The sequence below is a fragment of the Nicrophorus vespilloides genome, unplaced genomic scaffold (assembly GCF_001412225.1).
Source record: "Nicrophorus vespilloides isolate i.1.1-1 unplaced genomic scaffold, Nicve_v1.0, whole genome shotgun sequence".
Taxonomy (NCBI): Eukaryota; Metazoa; Arthropoda; class Insecta; order Coleoptera; family Silphidae; genus Nicrophorus; species Nicrophorus vespilloides.
Genome location: NW_017097023.1, coordinates 40,066 through 58,154, shown reverse-complemented (window position 1 = coordinate 58,154; position 18,089 = coordinate 40,066). Strand labels below are relative to the sequence as shown.

The 18,089-nt window shown below is 34.4% G+C and overlaps 1 protein-coding gene and 1 long non-coding RNA gene across 3 annotated transcripts; one reads left to right on the top strand and one right to left on the bottom strand.

Moving 5' to 3' along the window:
• Window positions 1–909: 909 nt before the first annotated feature.
• LOC108558716 (myosin-2 heavy chain) lies at window positions 910–13,428 on the top strand. 2 transcript variants are annotated; one of them, XM_017915712.1, is made up of 20 exons: window positions 910–1,302; window positions 3,288–3,395; window positions 4,568–4,869; window positions 6,781–6,962; window positions 7,024–7,571; window positions 7,693–7,846; window positions 7,903–8,115; window positions 8,179–8,398; window positions 8,453–8,819; window positions 8,875–9,347; window positions 9,401–9,709; window positions 9,772–9,911; window positions 9,966–10,082; window positions 10,141–10,311; window positions 10,365–10,761; window positions 10,815–11,310; window positions 11,364–11,601; window positions 11,664–13,069; window positions 13,123–13,204; window positions 13,271–13,428. In XM_017915712.1, exons 2-20 carry the CDS (start codon window positions 3,295–3,297, stop codon window positions 13,295–13,297), a joined length of 5,943 nt encoding a protein of 1,980 aa, XP_017771201.1. In that variant the 5' UTR covers window positions 910–1,302; window positions 3,288–3,294; the 3' UTR covers window positions 13,298–13,428. The 2 variants fall into 2 exon arrangements, with proteins under 2 accessions (XP_017771201.1, XP_017771200.1); XM_017915711.1 differs by having other exon boundaries at window positions 9,772–10,082.
• Window positions 13,429–13,507: 79 nt separating this feature from the next.
• Window positions 13,508–14,679, bottom strand: LOC108558719. The gene is made up of 3 exons (XR_001890913.1): window positions 14,540–14,679; window positions 14,210–14,459; window positions 13,508–13,799 (listed from the first exon to the last, which is right to left on the bottom strand). It is a non-coding gene; the product is annotated as an uncharacterized LOC108558719 (long non-coding RNA).
• Window positions 14,680–18,089: the final 3,410 nt, after the last annotated feature.

Below are 18,089 nucleotides of genomic sequence, written 5' to 3'. Positions count from 1 at the left end.
GAGTAACATATCTTCGGTAGAGACACACGACACGTGGCCTACAGACCGTTATGGATGTTGCTTCCTGACGAATGCAGTTACGTAAATGTTTACATCCGGTCCTCGAGTAAAAAGAGGACTACGAAGCCTGCTCGTGGTTTCGTGATAAAAGATGGAAATAGATGGAAGCGCTTACGAAGCATTGCGAAGCTACTGCTGAAGTAGGTGCATCTACAATACGTTTCATAAACCAGATTCAATGCATGCTGTTTGTAAATATACAATCAGAATCTTGATGAATGTTTGGGAAATACCACGGTCATATTTACAATTACACAAATCAAGTTATAAACCCAGCGTGTCAGCCGATTGTTATGGTTCCTCGGAATGGTTTTGTAAACTCGCTCGCTTCACGTGCTACGTTAAGTAATGATATGATCGGCATTCGGTTCTGACTTGGTTCATTCGACTTATTTATATGATTTTATTTTTACGCCAGAAAGTGGACATATGCGGGAAGGTTTCTAATGCTGTGCATTCGGTCTGTACTGATATATTATTAGAAGGAAAAGAAGTGTAGCAACTTTTATCCTTTACACGCTTACTTTTTTTTGCTTCGCTTCCTTCTTTCTTGGACCTACAATCGGGTTGTACAGGAGCCCTCTGGCGTCATCGAGCTGTGGAATTGGCGGTTTTATAAATAGGTGCATTTTCGAATTTCCCGCGCGCCATCTGCGATTGCCTCGACGCGGCACCTTCATCACCTCATCCTGCACTAAACCTATCCAAATGTAATGCTGCCTCCTCTGTATCATTATTTTTTTTGGTTCACCTCTCGTTTCGTATTCTGGATAAATTTGGTGCACTGTGACACCTCAGGAAACCATTTGTTTTGCTTATTTTTAGAACCTTCGGTCAGTACGGATCGGGATTTCGCAGCGGTTCAATTTTGAAATTGGACGAGAAAGAGCAAAAAAATTATTAATGTTTTGTATGTGTGTGCGCGCATAAGAGTGCGTGTGAGTGTGTTAAGGAGGATGGAATCCAACAATCTGGGATAAGCTTCAGATTTAGACAAGGTCTGGTTGGGAATGGACGTCGTTATGCTCATACTAAATATAGACTTGTAGCCGCGCATTTGATTATGTTGGTAGTTTTTTGTCGTACACGAAAAGACAAATTTGCGATGTGTATAAGAGAGTAGTGTGAGGTGGTTTGGAGAAAATTGGAATATACCACGAAGAAGAAGCAAAAAAAACAGAATTAATAAAAAAAAAAGTGGAGCAACTTCCGGACATGCTGACGGGGAAGGTGTAGGGAAAGGTAAGCCTAAATATCCTGTAGGTCGAGTACTTCAATGTAGATACGAGTGGTCATGGTAAAGATGTCTTCCTCGTAGTCAAAGATTATCCGTTAATCTGAAGATGAAAACAAATTACGAGGCGAAAAATGAAGTTGCAACGGGGGTGACTCAGGAATTATGTAATTCCCATTTCCGTCTTTTATTTTACACATTTTTATTATTACTTCTTTAAATTCCGCTTCATTTTTTCTTTTCCGACTTTTGCCAATGACAAAGATCACTTTTCAGCGGATGGAAACTTGCAGTTTCCATCCCCTGAGATAAGGGAAACACAAAAACTATAAATAAAACCTGGCCCATCGTATGTTCTCCAATTATGAGATTGATCTCTTGCAGAGTAGTGTTTTAATTACGTAAATTAGTGGACCTTATTAATAAGCCGCCATCTAGCTGTAGGCATTCCTCCCCCGTGCTCCTCCGACCCTGACGTCGACGCCACCACCGATTCCGTTTTCACCGCCGCCACTCGAGGGATTTAATGTGTTTTGCCACTTGCGAATCGTTAACTCGATCAATTTGCGTAAATAATGAATCTATGCCGCCGCTGGAGGAAAAACACTTGCAACGAAAATAAAACCGTTCCGCGAGAAAATTAAAATAGTAACGAGCTTAGTTTGTTCTGATGTGTCTTTGGTGGAGCGACGCCAAATCTTCGGAAGGGCTCATCTTCAATTCGATTTCGTGCATTGTTTCCTTGATTCTTCTTAGATGTATGGCAGATGCGGTAAATCGAATTTGGTATTTGGGCGCCACTGAACCACTTGTAGGAATGACCTGACCCACCGATCCATCTCAAAGTCTTCTCAATTATTTTCTTCGTTGGCATTGACATAAGACAGATAATAGTCTAGAATGTCGCCACTGGGTCGCCAACATAACAATGTTATAGTATCGATTTTATAATTAGGTAATACAAGTTCTCCATGTAAATTATACGCATCTCTATTTCTTCATCCAATATTACATTAATATTGAAATCTTACAAATTGTTACTTTTCAAGTTAAGAAAGTCTGGAATGCGATCTAGTGGTGACTAGGTCGCCAACTTTGGTATCCATCAGTCCACACCCAATATCATATTGTTACAAAATGGATTTCATACTTAGGTAGAAATAGTTATTCAACAACATCTTACCCAATGACAAACTCTTTTAACACATACGTCATCAATATTTCTTAAGCAATACTACTTTGTAAACTTGCAAGTGCTTACTTTTAATGTTCTGACCATCCTTAGATTAGATCCAACATTTCTAACTACCAATTTGAAAAAAAAATATATCAAAATAATACTGCACTCAGATATAGCGTTTCATGAGATATAAATATCCATCAGTATATAAGTATCAACGTTATCATAGATTTAGGATTATACTAAAATTAAACAAAAATCTGTAGTTTAATAAGAGTAATACATCAGGTAAATTTGATAAATGTTTGTCTCATGTACAACATAGTGTAGATGCAATAATGTTGTAGCCTTATATTATTGTTGGTTAGTATTACTTATTCAAAAGCATCTTTAAGCAGGTGGCGACACGAACTCATCAAACGCTGTATTATATCATTCAGTAAAAAGAGTATTCGCTTTGATGTGAAACCATATCCAAATGGTTGCTAAATGGACAAAATGTTGTCCAGAAACTCGATAAATATCTGCTTTAAGAAAATATGTCATTCAAATATTATTATGATATTTGTACTTACTGTATACATATGAAAATGATATATAATTTACTTTTTCAAAAAGTATTGAGAAGTCGACAATACTCGATAAATAGGTATTCACAATAAAACGTATCTAATAGCATTGTGATACACCTATAAAAAATGAACAAATTGCTAAAATAATGAATGTTTATTTAAATTAATATTAATATTATTGAAGAAAATATAAATTCTAATTGGATTAATGATCGTAATATCAATATGTTTTATGTTTCAGACCAAAAATGAGCATGCATCTGTATCCTATGGGCAAAGGGGATCCCCTTTGCCCATTGGGTTTCCATCCCCAAGTCAGGTGGCCCACGCGATGTAAACGATGTTTCAGGTAATTATTGGGAGAACGGAATAGCGACAGACATTATTTAGTCAATTATGTCGTGCAAATGCATTTGGTTTCACCGATAGTAGCAGGTCAATGAGCTTGAACATGAAACGCATATGTTGCATGTATTCTATGTGCATCTATGTGCAGATTTATTTCACTTCAATTAATTTTAAATTGTACGTTAATCTAATAGGATTTATAATCAGAATGTAGGATTAACATCATTACCGGGGAAACCCCACGCTTATTCTATCGATAAAATAGTTGCATTCTATATAACTATAATTTCAATAGAAATGATTCATTAATAATAATGCTACGTAAACAATTACAGTTGTAAACATTAGTTTCCTTTTTATAAGAAACATTATATCCCATATGTTATTTTATAGATAATTTTATACAATTTAATTATTTATATATTTCGTTCAGGTTTTCAATTTATTTTTTGAATTTTCTGTAAATATTCGAAATATTAAATATTACTCGATATTTTAATAATTGTGAACGCAATTATAGTTTGTTATTTTTTTGTTCAACAAATGATTATAAGAGCCAAGAGACAAACATTAGTATACATTTTTTCCTCTCTGATAAAAGAAATTATTGTTTTCTATTTACGAAAGTTTAGGTCTCTCAATTTAGCTTATGGTATTTCAGTTCTTTTCGGGAATTCAAATAACGAAATGCGAAGCTAAAACGTATTTTATTTGGTTCGTTAAAACCGCTTGTATGATAAATTATAACACCGTTTGTTTGTAACGAAATTTGCATGGGTTTAATTTGAAATTCAATCGGCCTTCGTTTGGTTTTTATTGGCTGCAGGCAACAAGAAAATATGTATAGCAGCCAATTGTCGAATATTCGAATATATTATAGAGGTGTGTCCGTGGTTTCTAGAAACAGATTTTGTTTGCATTCCACTTTAAAATTAGCAATTATCAATGGTTCTGTTTGTTTCGCTTCTTTATAGTTAAAATTACACTGATAATGCCGTACGAAAATACAAAATGTTATCAAGCAGTCGCTGGCCAAAACCGCAGATAAGATTAATTCATTAAACTCTGCGCGAATTAATTTTTAATTAGCGCTATTTTTAAAAGAAAACAATCGATTGCTGCGAGTTGTTTTTCTCTACGCTCTCTCAATTTTTTTTTTCTGTTGCTGTGTAGAGATTACAAGGAGCACGGCGGTAAGAGGAGAGACTTGGATATGAGGAAGGACGATACCACAGCTTCGACGCCTAGCTTAGGTACCTACAACTCGAGCGAAGGCAGGAGGAGTTGGGCGTCCAGCACCAACCTCGATCAGGATAAAAAGGATGCGGAGGAGGCATTCAAGAAGAACCCTTCCTCATGGACGTCCACTCCAGACTTGGCGAATCTCGAGGACGACACCCAAGCTAACATTCCCACTGTTAGCCTGACGTTGCCTCTTCGAAAGAAGATCCCTCCGGATACCGGCCAACCTTTAGGTAACTTATGCAATTACACAAGCATTCCTTGCTGTGCGGATAGAAGGCTTGACCTTGAACGATAACCACCGGGGTTGGAAGATTGTTGCAATCAATATTATTTAACGTCCAAATTGAGATGATTGCATTGCCGGAGCAATCTCAGATTCGTTAAGGTTGCTGGCTGCAATTAGGTCCAAGCAAGGCACTTGTTGCAATCTAGATTCAAGTGGATTACATTTTCGGTAAGCAAGGATTCTAATGTATTCAAGCAATTATTGAAGAAGTGTTTATTCTCTGCTCGGAACACGAACCAATCAACCGTGATGATTATGCAAATGCACCGCACACACTTTCTAGTCATGTCATCCTCTCTTAGATAAATGCTAATATGCGACAGCCTTGGAACAGAGCAAATAAAATCCTGTCAATATAGTATAAAGGACGTTTTCTGGGGTGTACACATTAACCACGCTATTTGTATGGTATAAACAATTCGAAATTATCCATACTAATTCCTCAACAATATTCGATTTTTTTTGTTAATAATATCTATTGTCCGTACACAATCATATATTTTGATTGCTGCCAAAATACAAATTCAAAGCGAACTAAATTCCAGTTTGTTAACAATGGGGAAAATTGACATTTTCCGTGTTGCTACATTACATATATATTCATGTATACCTCAATGGCGTATAGTCCATTATTACTGCAACGTTCCAATTTCATTGTACATTAAAACATTAAAATGCTAATAAAATTATCAATTTATGACAAAAAAAAAAGTAAAATTATAGTTAAATTTGTATTTATTTATAAATCAAATTCTGGACTGGGTTTACATTAATTTTAGTTAATATGAACGGAATACATTCATTCTATATTCATCCGATTTAGTATTCATCCATCTCTAAAGAACGGATCAATGATGAAATTAATATGAAGTTTTGAAGCTTCTGCTATTAGCCACATTAATAGTCATTATTTATACACAAACGTTGTCCTTTAAATTCAATATTTGTTTCTATTTCAAAAACGCATATGTATACGCAAATCTTGTCAAAGGTTAATAACAAATGGCCCTATGGAGTCAACAACGTTTAATGAAGCATTTGTTCAATATATAAAAAAATACAAACTAAAATATCCACACAGCGAAATAGTGTGTTCAGATTTATTCACTCAAAAATATAAAACGCAGTTGAGGTAAAAGATAATCGAATCGCAGTTACGGTTACAAAAAAATAGATAAATAAATATGGAAGAGCAGCTGCGGCGACGGATACGAACATGGACATATTTATGTTTGTGCGGTTGTTTCGGGCGCTTTTTAAGATACAATTTTTCGTTATGCTAACACGGTTTAACAGTAACATTTTTTTCGCATCGTCGCAGAATATATTCGCTTCGCAAAATAAACTTATTTATCCTGGAGAAAACTCGTTTGCAATTAATTTAATTAAATTCCGATATGCGAATACTTTTTAATTTCCAACCGCTTTTTAATGTATATGTATATTTTTTAAAATTATTATTTCCATTTGAAAATTCAGTTCTTACCTTTGCTTAGACGCCGGTAGTTGTAGCTTAGACGACTGGAAAAACTTGATTATGAAATATCGCTGAAGCCTGACGACACGTCTGGACTCTTTCAGCTGCAACTAGCAACTGATTATTTTGCGCATACATTAATTTAGCGCCGCCAATCTACCATCCGCACAGCCGCCCTCACGACTTCCACCCCTCCCCCCCCCTTTACAACACGTCTAATTTGAATAAACATTTATTTTCTCTCTCATCCACCAACGCAACCACCGTTCATTTCAATCATGGACTCGTTTGTCCATCTTTCATCTTTGTTTTTGTTTTTGTTGTTGTTGTTTTTGTCCTGTTTCTTCGTCTGCTCTAATTAGCTCTCCTTTTATACAGCCGGTATGCAAGCCAGATCCGAGAAGGCGACAGTATTCAATAAAAGCGATAGCCTGGCAACGAGGATGAAGAAGCTCCAATCGCTGAGAGAGTCTTCGCAAGAAAAGGCAAAGAGAATACACATCAAAGAGATTAAACCGGCTGAGGTGGAATCGTCGAACGACGTACAATTTCTGATCCAAGTAAATCGATCATTCCTAATACCGTAATTCCGTCTACAATTATATAACTATGCTTGTTTAGGTGAAAAACAAATCGCCTAGGAACAATGGTAACTATCGATCCGACAGTGTGGATATGGATGATGATGATACAGTAAGTATGGCTGGAACCGAGACCACCGATTCCACGACTTTAGTAGATCACAACGAGTTCGAATTGAAGCATCAATTAGATGCTGTAAAACAGGAGCTCGAAACTGCTAAGGCTAAATGCGAACGCCTAGAGAAAGAAAAGAGTAACATCTTGTTAAGGCGTCTCACCGCAATGGACACTTCCAAAATGAATACATCCGAAGTTCTCAAACTCCAGCAGAAAGTCAACGAGTTCCAAACGCAATTGGATGACTACAAAGACGAGAAGAAAGTACTGAGCTTGAGAGTTAAAGAGCTGGAAGATGACCTAGATAATAGACCAACACCTCAGGCGGCCCAGAAAGTTGCAGATGAATTAAGTTCAAAGCTTCTTGCAGCTGAGACCCTTTGTGAGGAGCTCATGGATGAGAATGAAGACATTAAAAAAGAACTCAGAGATCTCGAAGACGAAATGGAAGAAATGCAAGACCATTTTAGGTATATTACTAATAATTTGTTTTAAATAAATATAAAATGAAAAAAAAAACTATTTAAAATCTATCAAATATAAATTTCTATTTTAATATTCAATGGATATTTTTGAATCATATAATTGTAGGGAAGACCAAGCTGACGAATATTCATCGCTGAAGAAGGAGTTAGAGCAGACGACAAAGAATTGTCGTATCCTCTCGTTCAAATTACGAAAGAATGAACGCAAAACGGAACAGATGCTTCAAGAGAAAACGGAGGCGGATAAGAAACTCTCTGAGGTTATTGTCACATATTTAGTTAATTATAATTAATTAATATTATTTCATTTATTTAGCTGTCCGGGGGAACACCCACTCAATACTTAGAGAAAATCAAGGTCTTGGAGAAAGATCTACACCTAGCTAACGAAGCCAATACTAATCTACAGAAAAAGCTGGAGGAGACCTGTGTCAAGTTATCCAAGGCGGAAGAGAACAAGCTTCCATCAATCTCGAAACGCAAAGCACCGATGTTGGCATCTCTAGGAAAGAATGCTTCTAATGATATGGTATATAGTTATTATTTTATAAAGAAATTAATGGGCTTTATTATTTTTTTTTAATTAACTTAGAAAGTATCTCGTGAATCTTTAACAAGAGGAGGATCACAAGATGATCCTGTTCAGCTTTTACGAGATTTGCAAGATTCTTTAGAGCGCGAAGCTGATCTACGAGAACAATTGAAGTTCGCTGAAGAAGAATCTCAGACAATGCGCAAGAAAGTTTCAAGGATTGAAGATGATAACGAATCGTTGGTGCTTCAACTCAAGAAGATGGCTACAAGAGCGAGACGTATTTTGGATTGTCTGTATATAATGATTATAATTGTAAATATTTAATTTTTAGCAAGAAAATTAACACCAACTAGAGATGAAAATAAGGACGAGGAAGACTTATCCGATGTGAAGCTTCAATTGGAGCTCAGCGAACAAGAAACTTCGGTACTCAGGAAGAAACTAGAAGATACGGAAAGTGACAATGATAGACTGAAGAAGAAAACTAAGGAGTTGCAAGATAAATTAATAGCAAAGCCCACAGAGCGAAGGATTTTAAGCAAATTTGATAGGAATGGTACAAGTAACGAAAAAGTCAAGTCATTGGAGAACGAGATGAATGAGATACGTAAGAAGTTAATCGAGAAAGAACGGGATTGCGAACGACTAGAAGCAGAAATCAATCTGTCCAAGAAACGACCGAAAGACTTAAAATCTAAGTAAGTTTTTCAAAGATTTACGTAATCAAACAATTATTGTTAATTTTTTTTACAGATCACAGGATATAGATCAGCAAACAATTGATTTGAAGAGACAACTGCAAGTTATCGAACAGGAAGCTTCTGTATTCCGAAATAAAGCTCAAACTTTAGAAGTCGAAAACGAAAAGCTTATTGCGGACAACAAGCGTTTAGAATTATTAAGAGGGACCAAGAATCTAAAAGCTGACAAGGCTTTAGACATATACGTGGATAAGATAGCTACTTTAGAAGTTGACTTAGAAGCAGCAGTTAAGAAAATTAAGGATTTAGAAGAGAAGAGACCTATTAAGGCACCGAATGGAGATGTAGCTAGCTCCAAACAAATGAAGCTTATGGAAAAAGAACGTGATAAGCTACAGAATATTTTGAATAAACTCAAGGAGGGTAGTACGAAAACTTTAAAGAACCGAAAAGTTCATACACCAACTGATATTACCACTAAGGTTCAATTGAGAACTATGGTTAATGATTTAGAGAATGAAATAAGTAAGCACAATTGATATTTATTTTAATATATTTTTATTTATTTCCTATTATAGGTGCAATTTTATTAACACTTGAGAAAGTAGAAACCAACAAAGATAAATTAGAGGAAGAACTATCTAGGACACTAAAAGGAACCAAGGAAACAGTAAACAAAGAACTAGAAGATCTATCTAAGAAGCTTGAAACTTCTGAGAAGGAGCTAATAAAATCCAAAAACATGTTCGACGATTTGAACAGAAAATTATCGATCATCAATGAAGAGAGAGATTCTCTGAAACAAGAAACCTCAAAGATGAAGTCTGAACGTGACAAGATCTTATCAGATAAAAAGAAGACTGAAGAGGAATTGATATCCGAAACCTGTAAGTAATTATGAAATTTAAATATCGTCATGTAATGTGTTTGTTTTTTTTTTTTTTCACAGCTGCTTTTAAAGAATCAAAGAAAGAACTGGCTGAACTTAAAGATCTCGTGGAGCATTTGAAACGAGATACTGATAAGAAAGAAAACGAATTGCGAAAGCTGAGGGAAGAGATTGAGGAGAAAAATAAGTTGGTCAAAGAGGTAAGAGGTCAGAATGCTCCCACACTATCCCAGATAATGTATACGAAATTTCAGCTGACGCAAAAAACTAAAAAGATAACAGATTTGCAAACCCAGCTTAAAGAGATCGAAGAAGAAAACAAAAAGAGTGATAATTTTAATAAATTAAAAATTAAACAATTGGAACATTCTGTAAGTTTTCATTTATATTAATTTGTAGTTCTGTATTTTCAAAATTTATTAATTACAGCTCGACGAGGAAAAGCGAAAACTCAAAGATAAAGATTCCAAACATTTGGAGCTCTCTGCGGAATGGACAAACAAGCTCGAAACACTCTCTTCAGATTCTAAGAGTCTCACCTTCAAAATTGAACAACTTGAAACCACTATTGCATCCAAGAATCTCCTCATTGAGAGATTAGTAAGTTTTTTTGATATGGAAATTAAGATTAAATAACATTCCGTCTTTTTAAGGAAAAATCTTCGCAGGTGAAAGTATCCGAGACCAAAGAGCTAAAGAACATGCAAGATGAAATATCACAATTGAAATTACAATTAACTGATTATGAAAACAAATGTAAAATCGCGGAGAAGTCAGCCAAGTCAACTGAAGAAAAGTTAAAGAAGAACCAGAGCAACTTCCAAACTGAGAAATCAGCATTAGAGAAGAAATCCGCCGAGTTGGATATTGATTTACAGAATGAAAAGAAGAAGCTACAGGTTATAAAAACTACTCTAGAGAAGGAGCAGAAAAACCGTGATTTAGAATTGACGGCGTTAAAGAACAAAATTAAGAATGTAGAGATGAACTCAGGTGTTGGTAATAAGAAGATCACTGAGATCAGACAAGAATATCAAGACAAATTAGATAGTAAGTAAACTATTTAAAATATATCTCAATGACTATATTATGATTTATTACAGAATTGGAGAAGGAAATTAGCAAAGAAAGGAAAGAGTATGAAAATTTGACAGCTAAATACGAGGTTCTAGAAGAAGAACATGTTGTTACAAAAGCTAAGTTAGTAACTGAAAAGGAATCCCTTAGTAGTCAACTAATGTGTGTAAGAAGAGAATTGGAAAAAGTTGAAGAAGATTCTGAAATAGAAAAAGATGCATTAGTAATGAAATACGAAGCACTCATGAAAGTTAAGAATGAATTAGCAGAAAAGATTAGCAAGAATGGAAATGGAGATTTGGAGAAAGTTCGTCTAAAATCCTCATTGGAAGAGCGTCAATCTGAATTAGATCAATTGAAAAAAGAATACGAAGTTATTAATGATCAAATGGAATACATGAGGCGAGAAAACGAAGAACTTAGAAAAAAATTGGATGATTTCGATAAAGTACATAAAATTCAAAGAAATATTAGCGCTGATAGCTCTGCTATGGGTGTAGAAATTAGAGAGTTAAAAGCCAGGTAAGTTTCATTTTCATTTTACATAATCGTATTTATAATCATGTAAATTCCAGATTGGCAAGTGTCGAAAAATCCAAGAAAGGTGATTTAACGGAGTTGAAGATGCGATATGAAAGTCAAATCACTATCTTAAATGAAGAAATGCAATCTTTGCATACTCAAGTTTCAAGGTTTAAACGTGAAAGAGATACCTACAAGCATATGCTTGAGAGCGCTCAAAAGACCATTGGAGATCTGAAGATGAATCCTGCTAAAGCCAAGGAAAAAAGGAATTCTTTTGGTTACGATGAAGTAACAAATCTAAAATTATTTATTTTATATTTTTAATAATTTAATTAATTTGCACTTTCTAGGTGGAGGAACAAAAGTCTAAAATAGCAGGTTTGGAGCAACAAATAAGCTGCATGGAGGATGAGCTTTCTGAATCCAGATTGGAATCTTCAAAACTAAAAACTGAACTTGTCTCTGAACGTTCGTCGTGGGAAGTTAAAGTATCTGAGTTAAACTCAAGGGTTAATGAGTTAGAAGAGGAGAAGATTTTAAGCAGCGGCAGAACAAAGATTGCTGGTTTAAGAACGCGCATGGAGTTATCTTGGCAGAAGGAGCGAGAAGAACAGCAAAGATTACTACAAGAAACAGCAACGTTGGCGAGAGACTTACGGCAAACTTTGTTTGAAGTAGAGCGTGAAAGAGATAAAGAAGTTTTAGAAGCTAAACGGAAAATGGATCAAACTAAAAAGACTTTGGAGGAAGAACAAGATGAGAACAAAAAGAAGCTTACGGAACTGCAATGCGATTTTATGGAGTTACGAGATGCGCATGCAAAACTACGGACGACGAATGAAAAGCTTCGAAGAGAAAAGGAAAGGCACGAAAGGGAGAGGGAAGAAATGAAGTTTATGATTAATGGAAAGAAGAGGGTGGAGCAGGAGGATCTGAGGCGTGTCAATACTTTGGTTCAGCAGGTAGAAAACTTACTACAATTAGTGCCAGAGTTGTTAAGAGGCAAGGAGAAAGATCCTTCAACATATACACCAACCCCACCTAAGCGAACCAAGTCGAAGTCAAGAGAGAGTTCTCCTGGTATGGAGCGCAAGGATTACAGCAGAGAATCCTCAATAATTCGTGAAGATAAACGTACACAAGTGCAATCGACACTTGAACGTCTTGTTGATGCTACGGATGAACTGAAGCGTTTCCAAAGATTAAGCGAGGAGGATCGCGAAAGGGAGAGGATGAAGAGGCAGATGGGTATGAGACGAGCGACTTCAACTGAAAATGATAAGCTTTCTAATAACGGATCAACGCCGAGTAGGAAATTGGTGCGCAAGGATAGTAATTTACATAGGAAGAGTTTATCTCTTGAGCATACAGCTTCGATGCAAGACCACAATATTTGGAAAGGTGATAGCGATAGCATGTCGAGCATGCAATCATTAGATATGGGCTCGGATTTGGACTTCAGAAGGAAAAGAGATGTTAGTATGGATAGCAGGTTGTCAGGAGGATCGACTCAGAGCGAGGTTGCTGGTGGTGAGAAAAGGAAGAAGAAAGGTCTGATAGGGAAACTGAAGAAGTTGACTAAATCGAGGAGCATCGACGACCAGGACGGCGATCATTTTTCCCCGAGCAGACCGCTATCCTCTAAGCCGAGCTCCAGTATAGACATGGCGGAGGACTCGAAAAGCAGTAAAAAGGATTTGAAGGAACGTATTACGGGTATGTTCAGGAGGGCCGGGTCATCTTCACGTAGCAACAGGTAACCTGATCACCTCAGTAGAAATGATGTACTGATTGGTTTTAATCACTTAGCGTCGAAAGACACGACACGAGTTCGACGCAGAGACCGCTGATGAGAAACGGCAGCAACTCCAATCTTCAGTCTAAAGATTCCGTAAGGCGTCATTAGGTACTTGGACAAATCCTTGTTCTAAAAGGACTGTCTTTCATTTTGTTACAGAATTCGAAGAAGGGTTCTCGGAGTTGATTTTTAATAAAATTATAATTCTCGTTGGTACTTTTCAATGTTATATTATTTTACGTTATGTTTTTCGTTTCTCTCTACGTATGGATACATTTTTTTGCATTATGAAACTAGGATTAAAAGAAAAATATTCATTGCACGTATATTATTTTCCCGACATTAAATCCCATTAGTCAAGCTAACAAAAGCTGACATGTTTATGACAGGTATGACTGCCAGGTATAATGGCTTGTAATTATAGGTGCATTGTTTCAAAACGTTGTACAATATTTTTATACAATGGGGATGAATAGATTCCCTTTACGGACGCAAGTCCAAATAGCCTTCAAATACTAACAATGGATTCGATCTCGCCAGTTTCCATTAAATGTATAATAATGAAATTGATATTTTTCTTTCCTGCGTTGATGAACAGAATCAATTGAGATTGTTGTGATAAATAAAAATGATGACAATTGTATTTTTCATTGTGCAGTAAATTGGTCTTGGAAGAATCGCATGTCTCCTACAATTGATTACATTCATTTTTAAAAATCAAAATAATAACGTAACTTATAGATGCAGCAGACATCGAGTTCAATAACATAGCTCCGTCTCTTATATAAGGAGAAAATAAAACCAAGACACTCGCTCAATTGAAAGAGTAATTGGTTTATTGAATTATTATGAGCCAACAGGAAGTCACATAATAAACATAAGAGTGAGAAACTTGCTTTCATATTTGTAACTATACTATAGATAATTAATTGTCGAAAAAACTATTATATAAAGTTTTCTTAAAATATAATTCAGTTGCTGAATCACTGATAATTAAAATACCCATAAGTAGTAAATATATTTAAAACCTACAGAAGCTGGTATGGTTGCATAGGATGAACTACTGCAATCTTAATTATGAACTAATCAGCTACTTACTTCTACATAAATATATGGGTGAAGCTGACAAGTAACTCATTAGTTACTAATGTTGCTTTCAATACTGCTAATTTGATTGAAACAGTATTTTTTATACTATCATATTATGATGTCTAAATTTCTTCCATTGATACTTTTAACTATCCTTTTTCTGCTATAACGTCCATATTTCTTCCTCTGCCATTAATTTCTTAAGTACTGTTGATAGCTATGATTACCATGTTATGACATCTAAGAAATTGAAAATATCCTACAACAAATAAACAATTAGTATTGTTAAACATAATACGTATGATTTAGGAGCCGCATTTGCCCACAGTTGTTATATACTTAAAGCGACTATACATCTCGTTTTGAACGGAACCGTCTCGTTGTCCCCAATCATTACATTACAGCCGAACTACACTAAAATCAATAAATGAACTTCAACATCAAAGATTTGAACACAAATAGGGAATCTCGTAAATTAGATACATTAGCGTATCTAATTTAAATCTAACCAATATCATCACCAAACAAGATAGATATTGATTGGCTTATTATAGAAATAGTTTATTATTCATAAGTGCAAAGTTTGAAATAGTCATACTTGTTAGTAACGTTGCCTATAACAAATGTTGAAAATCGTATATTTACAGCGATCAATAATTTGAACTAGTATTATGCAATGTATTTACTGGTAGAAGTGTTGCCTACATTAAAATACGTTTCCTAATTTTATAGGATTAATTGTGTGATTGTAGTAAATTATTACTATTTTGATGTAACTAATGAGTGTATTAGCTATAAATTATTGAGAAAAATAATATATATGATATAATACAATAGTCCTTGTATAAGTAACATTATTAATTTAAAACCAATTCAACTAATAACTATTGTATATGATTTTGCCTATATTGAAAAGCAATGAGCGACAAAAATATAAAATATGTACAGTAATGTTGTTTTAAATTAAATATGCAATTAATTTTACTTTAAATAAACTACAATTAAAATTCACAAATTATTTACAGCTACTAAAAATATGACGGAATTGTATATTTGTTTAATTTATATGTTAACTAAAGAACTAAACAATGACAAACGATACTGTTTAGGTTATTTGACAACTATTATTTTTATCAGGTGAAACTAAAGAACAGAATCATAACAATCCCGAATAAATAAGCAATGCTTTGAATTTCAAGATAAATTTCAGATCTTTGTGTAAACAATATCATAATGTTTCTTCAAAAAAAAAATATGTTGTTATAACTTTTAGTATTTAGATTAATTTTTCTCTTGCTTTTGGCGAGACGTATAAAGACGCAGAAAGACCTATGGTCAATAGCCCTTAGCAGCAGTTGAATTTTGTTTTATTTTTGTTATTGTATTAAGTTTTATTTTTTGTAATTTATTGTTGCAATAAATATGATTATTTATTTATGTTATATGCAAAGGAAAACGATTTATAAGTGACTACAATGATATTATAAACATTTTTATTAGGAAATTGTGCCTAATAAAAATGTTTATAATTATCCGGTTCCGGTTTTGTTTCCGTTCTTTAGGATTCGTCCCTAATACGCGGCTGTCACGATTAACCGGAATTAAGCGGAATCTACTGTTTAGTCTTAAAAATTATTTTATATGTTATATTTATATTGTAAAATCTGTTCCTCCATTCATTTTTTATAAAATATTGGACTGTTAAATATTTATAGATATTAAATTGAATTACATAAAGTTTTGGGTTGTTTTACATGAATCGTTGATATGCAAATTTATTCATTTTATACAGGCATTTTCAATAATCACTTTTATGAGAACAATCATCGCCATGCTAAGTCTCCAAAGGTACATAACGATATGCAATTGAAGATTTTGAAGAGTGGAATTTCAACTTCAAAGAAGTGCTTTATCCTTGAGCTACTTTATAAATCAATTAATATATCCAGTTAATTATATATTAGGAAATTATTGATATTGATAGAAAACATTTATATAACACAATTATATTTTTAAATACTGGAATTCCACCACTGCAAAATAGTAAACATCATATATCCAATGTTTACAGATTTAATTTTAGAATAGATTCAGTGTTTGTCACGATATAAAAGCTTATAATTTTATCACGCTATTTTGAGAAACGCTGCAATACTAACACTTCGAAGTAAATTTTAGTTTTTAGTTTTCTTTAGTTTTAGTAAATGAAATAAGATTATCTATTTCATATAAAATGTTGGTAGCCCTTTGCAGCTGATCAATTTGTGTTTATTTTCTTACTATGTTATTTTGTTGAATATACTACACATTCAACAAAATTTTTTGCAATAATTTTTATTATTATTATTATTAGAAAATAAGTATAAAATTAATATTAATTACAAAATTTTGTTAAATACTTATTTTTATGATAATAAATTTGTCGGAATGTTTACATTTCGAAACGTTTGTAAGAGAGAAAATTTAATCTCAAAATATGTCCAGTCAACAAATTTTGTTTATTTTCTCCTCACTTGCTGTTATTTCCTCTGCCTCAGACTATTCATTATACAACAAACAAAAAGTTGCGGAGTGATAAAAATTCTATTACTCGATTGTTATTTTAAGATACGCTCGAATAGAATGAGTAATTATCGAAAACATACTTTGCATTCATTTAGTGGCCAACTTCAAATCTTTGTATATTAGTTTATTAAAAACAATGGATATTTTCTTATACGAAATTTGACTTAACTGCATTTAATTAAATCAATTTACACTGAGTGATATTCATAAATTATTGAATTTTCTTTGTGAAAAAGTGTAGGATAGAAGTTGTATTGAGGATCGTTGAAGCACAGCGAGCGATGAAAGCGTGTTCTTCGTCGAAATGGATTTCTTGCTGCGGAATGTAGCGAAAGGCAAATGCAATAATGAATTTCGAAACGTTTTCAAGGGGCGCGAAAAAGTGGGGCTTTCATTAGGGATAATAATCGGGACGCGCATCAAAAGTGGCCCTTATATAATACATGCACACATAGCTGTATGTGTTATATATGTATGTGTATGTGTATGTATATGTATATATATATAAAGGTTGCCACCCTTTGGCATCCGGCGGGTAATTTTATAATAAATTTATACGTTGTATGTAGATGGGAGATGAAACATAAAAGCACTCGCGCGCATAATTCAATCAATTTGCTAAAAAGCTCGCAAAACTGAAAAGTTATTAGGGCCACCAGAGAGAGGGATAGATGGTGTGGGAGGGTGTGGAGGAGGCAGCACCGCCACCACCTCTGCCGTCCCCGTCGTCCCCGCCGTACCGCCAACACGGCGACACGGGGATTGAATTTTAAAATTCTATTAGATTCTCCACTTATTTGCACCTTCTATGATGCGGGGAGCGGCTTAGACCACGCGCCACCCCCACGGGTTTTCCCCGTGAACAAGCGCCGGGAAAATGGCAGATTTTCAATCCTCGGTCCTGAACAAAACAAATCTGACATTCTAAATTGCACGAATTGCCTGCCTGACTGACTGACAGACAGTTATGCCAGTTTAACCGAATTACCTCACTTGTTAACTCCAATCAAAATGCAACCGACGTTCACCCAACAATTATCCGAAAATGCAGTTTCCGCATTATTTGTACCACATATATTTTATTATGTAAGCCAAAAATTGACAAATATTTTTATATTCATCCATTTATTTAATAACTTCATAATATATTCAATGTTTAAGTTACAATCCATTTTTCTTAGTCATAATTATAAAATGTATTTTTTTTTAATTATAAATGTATAAAACATTTAATAGCAACCGCATCAGTCCGAGTTCACTATTTCAAACCGGACTAGTTTGAAATAAAAAAATATATGCTTGTAATAGAATATTTCCCTACTTT